At 44.6% G+C, this 7,500-nt stretch overlaps 1 protein-coding gene across 2 annotated transcripts in view; it reads left to right on the plus strand.

The window, feature by feature from the left end:
• The window catches only part of Nagk (N-acetylglucosamine kinase), a 63,979-nt gene that overhangs the window by 38,945 nt on the left and 17,534 nt on the right, over positions 1 to 7,500 (plus strand). For both annotated transcript variants that reach the window (XM_086539838.1, XM_086539839.1), the window contains exon 3: positions 3,720 to 3,818. In XM_086539838.1, the coding sequence (XP_086395964.1) occupies positions 3,720 to 3,818 (99 nt within the window). The remainder of the gene's footprint in view (positions 1 to 3,719; positions 3,819 to 7,500) is intronic.

The raw sequence follows: 7,500 nt of genomic DNA on the forward strand, positions 1-7,500 counted from the left end.
GTAAAGGAAAGGGAAAGGGAAAGGGAAAGGGATCGGCTTGGGAGGAGGAGGAGGGGAGGGGGAGTAGGAGGCCTCGCTAGTATTTGTTCGGCCGCCTTGCCAAGAGGAGGAGTGCCAGCCCTTTATTCCAGATGACTATTGTGTTACTATTATTAAACTAGCTTTACCGGTCATGGGACGGCCACCCCCACTCTTGACTCGAGGTAGGGGGTGGGGGGGAGGAGGTAGGCTGGTCTGGGAGGAGTAAGGAAGAAAGGGGAACAAGGCAGTGGGGGATAAGAGCAAGAAGAGAAGGGGGGAGGGGTTATAAGGGGGGGGTTGGTCAAGAGACGGGTATCTTTACATGGCACAGGTCATGTCCTAGAAACGATGGTGGGGGAGGAGAGAACGATGGTGTCGGAGGAAGGGGGTGATAGGGAGGGGGGGTAAGATTGAGGAAAAGGGGGGGGTGTGATGGGTATGATTTCGCTTCCTTCATCTTCCAAAACCAGGCAATGTCTTTGGGGATGTTACGCTGTGTGTAGGCGTCACTTCACAAAAAGATTGGACGAATGTGGCTTTTTTTTTCCCACGATTTTGGGAGACATTTTTTTTCAACTACTTCGTTTTCATGTAGGCTTACATATGCACACACACACACACACACACACACACACACACACACACACACACACACACACACACACACACACACACACACACACACACACACACACACACACACACACACACACACACACACACACACAGAGAGAGAGCCAGACACGCCCATAGGGACTCCTCTCCTCACTCTCCTCCTCTTCTCCTCTCCCCTCCCCCCCCCTTCCTGCAAGAAGGAGTCGGTGCAGTGACGGTGACTTGTGTAACGGGACCAGGAGTCGGCCGGTCCGTCAAGGTGAACCACAAGCGACTCTCCCTTAATGTAGCTGAGCCTCCTCGTACTGCCATCGCTACTATTCCGTCCTCTGCTTCTTCCCCTCGCCTTCCCTACGCCTCCCCTCTTTCCCGTCCTCTTCCTCTCTTTCCCGTCCCCTTCCCTTTACCCACCACCCGTCCGCCTCCCATTTTTCCCATCTTGCCTCCAGGATTTCCTTCCTTCCCGTGTTCGTCTTGCTTCTTACTTTTATCTTCCTCTCCCCTTTGTCTCCCCTCTAGCTATCCCTCTCCCTTTCCAGCTTCCTTTTCCATCCATTCCTCCCTCGCCCTTTCCTTTTGCCTTGCAGCCTCCTTGCCTCATCCACCCACCCCTTTCCTCCCCTTAGTTCAGTACGAGCCATTCTTGCATCACTCCTCTCAGACTCTAGTTCGCCTTCTTAAATACTCTTTGTCTCCATGTCTCTGTTTTCTTTCGCGCCCAGTTCCTTGCTTTATCACACTTTCTACACGATTTTCCCGTCTTCGAATAAACCCGTGTATCATTCTACCTGTGTATCTATATATCTGCTCTCTCTCTCTCTCTCTCTCTCTCTCTCTCTCTCTCTCTCTCTCTCTCTCTCTCTCTCTCTCTCTCTCTCTCTCTCTCTCTCTCTCTCTCTCTCTCTCTCTCTCTCTCTCTCTCTCACTGTCTCTCTCTTAGTCGTTCACCATTTCCCCCTCCCTTATCTCCTTTACATACATTTTTTATTTGGCCTACAAAAGAGGCATCACTTTTTCCTGACAGGGGTTTCCACGACCACAAAAATCCACCCCCGACGGGGTTTCCGAGTGACCCAGAACAAAACTTCTGTTCCGGCAATGACACGGAGGCAGAATGATGGGGCAGAATGAGAAGGCCCTCCCCTCAGACTGAGGACACATGACGCTTGTCACGACTCGGTGTCATATGGAATTGAGATAGAGGTCACGTTGTCATGAGATCGACTCAGGGTAGAAGTTGAGATGGAGAGCGGGATGAAGAAGATAAGAGGGTGGGATGGTGAAGATAACGATTGAGAGTCTTGGTTAATTTCTCTCTTACGATTGCTGATGCTACTACTATTACTTCTATTACTATTCTTATGCTATTGCGTTTTTGTTTTAAGTGCCGTTCAAGATATAGCCTTGCTTTCATTAATTTATTAACTTAGAACAATCATATTCGATTATATTCTCTGATTCTACATGACTCTTTGATTATTCCCGAGAGAGAGGTAGTCTTAAGACTTGATGATAAAGTCCTTTTCAAGCATAGTGGAAGAGACTGAAGAAAGGAGAATGACAGGCCGCAATTATTTTTTCCAAGCAACCATAAAACTGGGTGTTGTTTTTTTTATCTCACATGACTTGGGTCTTGTGGAGCAAGACTTGGCATGAGGGCCCGTTCCTGAATGTTTAAGTTTGATGATAATGATAATCTAATGATGATTATAATCTGATAACATTAATAATGATAATTATAATCTGATAACATTAATAATGATAATTATAATCTGATAACATTAATAATGATAATTATAATCTGATAACATTAATAATGATGATTATAATCTGATAACATTGATAATGATAATTATAATCTGATAACATTAATAATGATAATTATAATCTGATAACATTAATAATGATAATTACAGTAATCTGATTATGATGATGATAATCACTATAATTATCATAATAGTAATGATAATAATACTGATAGTGATGATAATGATTACAATAATTACACAATTACCACCATTGAGCTTATCACATGACTACAACTGTTCTCGTACAACGACTACGTGTGATCTACTGCATCCGTTTTTTACCCACGGCATAAATGCCAGTGCGAGGGCAAGTGACATTTCATAAGGTTCCTCATTCCGTGCTCCCTTGCAACTCCCACTTGCTTCGGCTCGATCTGGCTTGCAGTAAGAGACAATTGTTCAATAGGTTCCAGTTCGTGTTTGTTAGATAGCTTAGATATGTTCGTTGTCTCTGTCTTGCAACTGTCTCTCTAGGGCTCGGGTTTGGTCATGGTACTGATGATAATGACAGTGATGATAGTTGTCATATTAACGGTAGAGTTCTTTTCTCGAATCATATGCTACCTTTTCTTTTGTTTATTCATATCTCTTAATCAGTCTAGATAACGTAGAGCAGCTAGAAATTATCAGTGTATCCTTTTTAAAAGTCTTATAGCTGTGTGTAGATTTCAGTATTTCCGGGTTATAAATCAGGCCGGGAATGATAAGGTGTAGCCTACGTTTTCACGCACGCGCACACAGCCTACGTCACCCAAATATAGAACGTTTGGCGCGGAACTCTCCGGCGCGTTCCGTATCCCGAAATACGGGAAATCCATAAGGTTACGTTCGCGCGCATCATTATTATTATTATATATATTTTTTTTTATGCCTTAATTTTGTAGTCTCATGTTACGTGTTCAGGAAGTGACTCGGTAAGGACTACGTACCTAAATGCATGGCTATTTTTTTTATGAACAGGAAAGGGAGACCGGTTAGTAATATATTTCAAAGGAGAGCTGAAAGGTATTGCGGTTGTAAAAAGACGAAGGAAAAATGCGCTAAAAAAGTTGCAGATTACGACTATCTGTAAACCATTGATATCATTCCTAAGACACGTGGCTCGATTCTTGTGAAACTCGACGAAAAATATAGATACAATACAATTTTAACAATAGAGAAAAAAAAATCTAACAAATTATTATTATATATTTATTGTAGATTATTCTAGCAAAACAAAACCTCACGCACTAAAAGGCACAAATAATTCTAACAATGTTTTCATCTTCTTTCCAGTTGATTGGCATGAGTGAGTGTCAGGCCCGCATCAAACAGCTGGTGGACGATGCCAAAGAGATGGCTGGCCTGCCGCAGGACACCACCCTGGAGGGCCTGGTGAGTACACTGATTGGGAAAGCATCTTCTTGTCCGTTCGCTTTCGTTCATTCGCCTCAGAAGTGTGGATGCGGTGAGAAGAGAATAATGGTGGCTGAGATTCACTGTGTCTGTTTGCCTCTTTCTCTCCCTTTCTCCTTCTCCTTATCTACATTTGGGGTTTGATATATATATATATATATATATATATATATATATATATATATATATATAATATTATATATTATATATATATATATTTATATTTATATATATATATATATATATTTATATTTATATATATATATATATATATTTGTATATATATATATATATGTATGTGTATATATATGTATGTATATATGTATATATATGTATGTATATATGTATATATATATATATATATATATATATATATATATATATATATATATATATATATGAATATAAGTATATATAATCACATGGAAAACATGAGAGGAAGAAGAGACCGGGAACGAAGAACAAGAGAGAAAGAACCTAGTTGGATAGGAGGGCGAAGGGAACGAAGGAGAAAGAGGAGAAAGGGAAAGGAGGTGAACAGTCGTTGAGGCCAATGGCAACGGGAATGTCTGCAGCATCCCTTACTTGCAACATCACATAGAGCCAGAGACACGGTGCCCTTCTCGTGAAACGTGATTCTGACCCTTAGGGCTGATCGTCAATAACTCCTGCATTGTCAGTCTGTATGTACGAATGATGATTTTGTCTTCATCGTTGTTTTTTTCTTCTTTGACTCTGTTAAATCTCCTTTTTTTGAGGTCGTGATGTTGATCGTCCCTTTTCTTTCTTTCTCTTTTTTTTTGAGTTTGTAAAATTTCCGGTTTTTCCTTTTATATTAAGAGTGTTTTTTGGTTCCTCGCGCAAAGGAGAAAATATAAAGTTTGCGGCTGCACGTAAAATGATGTTATGCCTCGCTGCTCTTTAGGAGTTGCCTTCAAGGAAACTACAGTCTGTTCGTAATAACAACCCGCCAAAATGTATCTTTGAGGGATGTATGACTGCCGAGGTTGCATACGCCTCCTTATCCGACAACTTCTCAAACGGCCTTGCCCGTCTCGGATCGTAGACGATGTTTTTTTTCTCGTTTTTTTTACTTTCTGACTTTACCAGCCTTGCCTTCGAGAAAGTCATGCTTGCAGATGGAACTTGACCTCGGTATCGTGTACTGGTATCGCCGAAGCCAGTTTTCGGCTCCGCGCGCACCCTGTCACCCCGGGACGGTTTTGCAAAGAGAGAGAAGGGAAAGAGAGAGAGAGAGAGAGAGAGAGAGAGAGAGAGAGAGAGAGAGAGAGAGAGAGAGAGAGAGAGAGAGAGAGAGGGGGGGGGGAGGAAGGGAGGGAGGGAGAGGGAAAAAGGGAAGGAGAGGGAGAGGGAGAGAAAAAGGGAGGATAAATGGAAAGGGAAATTTAAAAAACGGCATGAAAGGAAAGCAATAGACAGGGAGAGTATATGTGTGTGTTTATGTTTGTGTCTCTGCGGATGTGTAAGTGAGTGAGTTTACGCAACGCGGAGCAGGACAGGAACGACCGACCGACCGAACGAGCGGGAAGTCCTGTCGCCGCGAAACTGGACCGAATTTCACTCGCAGTGACGACGCAGGACTCCTCCGCCGCTGCCGTCATGCAACAGGCGATCCCGACAGTGACTCTTAACCTATCACAAGCCCTACTATGATGCAGATGGTTGTTCTCTTGGTCTCACTGATTCGTTGTGTGATCAACTTCAAGGTGAATCGTATTGCATTAGTGAAGGTCGGGTATTCTAAGTAACGAACGGGAATGCATGCCCTTGCAGTCGTTGATTCCTAAAGGGGAGGGACGCGGGGGGGGGGGGGGGGAAATCAATCTTCAATTATTTCGGGTACCTCTAAAGGAGGTTTTGCTACTCTTACAAACCCGTAACAAAGTCCTTCATAGGCTAATGTTCCGTCTTTGGATATGAGAGTGAAGGGAATGGAAGAAAGTGAGAATGCATCGGACGGAAAGATTCAGCCGTCTGTACACGCGAGCCAAAAAAAAAGATGCTTCCGCGGACCAAAAACAAATGAAAGACGAATAACTGCGCATTACGTAAAGAAACAATCATCATGCTGGTTATACCGGGTTTATAGGGGAGGGGAAGGGGACGGGAGGGGACGCGGGAATAATGGAGTGGGGAGAGGAGCGTTGAGTCACAGATTGCATCAACGCTCAACTCGCATGCAATTAATGAACCCGGACACTGTTAAGCACTAAACGATCACTGTCGTTACATTGCAATTCATAGCAATGCATGTATAGCGTTGGTATTAGAGGGGACTTGCAAAGAATGGAACAGGTAAAAGGGGGCATGGAGAGAGGGGGGGCAGGGAGGGGTCAAAGGGGAGAGAGGGGGTAGGGCGGGCAAGGGCATGAGGAGGAGAAGAGGGACGAAGGGCGGCTTCAGAATGCAAGATAAGGGAAGGTTAGGCAATGGCATAGAGCAACGCGCAGATGTGGGTTACGGCATCTGCGCGAGTGAAAGTCCGACTGGCGCGTTGTCCTCTCCGTTGCAATCTCTCTCTCTCTCTCTCTCTCTCTCTCTCTCTCTCTCTCTCTCTCTCTCTCTCTCTCTCTCTCTCTCTCTCTCTCTCTCTCTCTCTCCATGTTCATTCTTTCTCTCTCTCTCTCTCTCTCTCTCTCTCTCTCTCTCTCTCTCTCTCTCTCTCTCTCTCTCTCTCCCTCTCTCTCTCTCTCTCTCCCTCTCTCCCTCTCCCTCTCCCTCTCCCTCTCTCACTCTCCTTCTCCCTCTCTCTCCTTCTCTCTCCCTCTCCTCCTCCTCCTCCTCTTTCTTCTTCTCCTTCTTCTTCTCCTTCTCCTTCTCCTTCTCCTTCACTTTCCGTCTCTCTCTCTCTCTCTCTCTCTCTCTCTCTCTCTCTCTCTCTCTCTCTCTCTCTCTCTCTCTCTCTCTCTCTCTCTCTTTCTTTCTCTCTCTCTCTCCTCCTCCTTCTCCTTCACCCTCCCTCTCCCTCTCTCTCCCTCTCTCTCCTTCTCTCTCCTTCTCTTCCTCTCCCCCTCTCACTCCGTCTCTCCCCCTCTCTCCCCCTCTACCCCCCCCCTCTCTCTCTCTCTCTCTCTCTCTCTCTCTCTCTCTCTCTCTCTCTCTCTCTCTCTATCCCACCCCCCTCTCCCTCTCCCTCTCTGCATCTCTCTCTCTCCTACACAGAAAAATAAATGAAAATAAATCAGTCAATAATAATCATACTAATAACAATACACGGCGTGGGCGTGTGTGTAGGTAAGCAATGGTGACGTTTTCATACTTCCTGAATTGTTGTCGCTCGGGATTCCCTGGAACTCCTTGCTTGCTTGATACCGATTGGCGCACAGGTTACGTAAACAAGATAATGTATTCGTGTTCTAATTTTAGGGAACTGCTTTAAAAGACGCAGCGTCTCTTTGAGAGGGTATTTGTTTCCGTTCGATAAATCTTTAAAAGGATGATTACTTAATGCAAATGAATTACGTCGGGTTAGTCGGCGGTGTAGTCAGAGTGAAGCGATGCGAGTGGAGATGGTAGCCCTAGCCTACCTTGCAGGTAGCTCCCAGTTCTAATGATAGAGGTAGAGGGGGGGGGGGAGTGGACCTACCTTCCCCGCTACGCTTTAATCTACTCCAGACCCCCCCCCCCTCTTCAACCAGGC

This window comes from Penaeus japonicus, unplaced genomic scaffold (assembly GCF_977035675.1).
Source record: "Penaeus japonicus unplaced genomic scaffold, GWHDUDI00000001_assembly GWHDUDI00000009, whole genome shotgun sequence".
NCBI classification, from domain to species: Eukaryota; Metazoa; Arthropoda; class Malacostraca; order Decapoda; family Penaeidae; genus Penaeus; species Penaeus japonicus.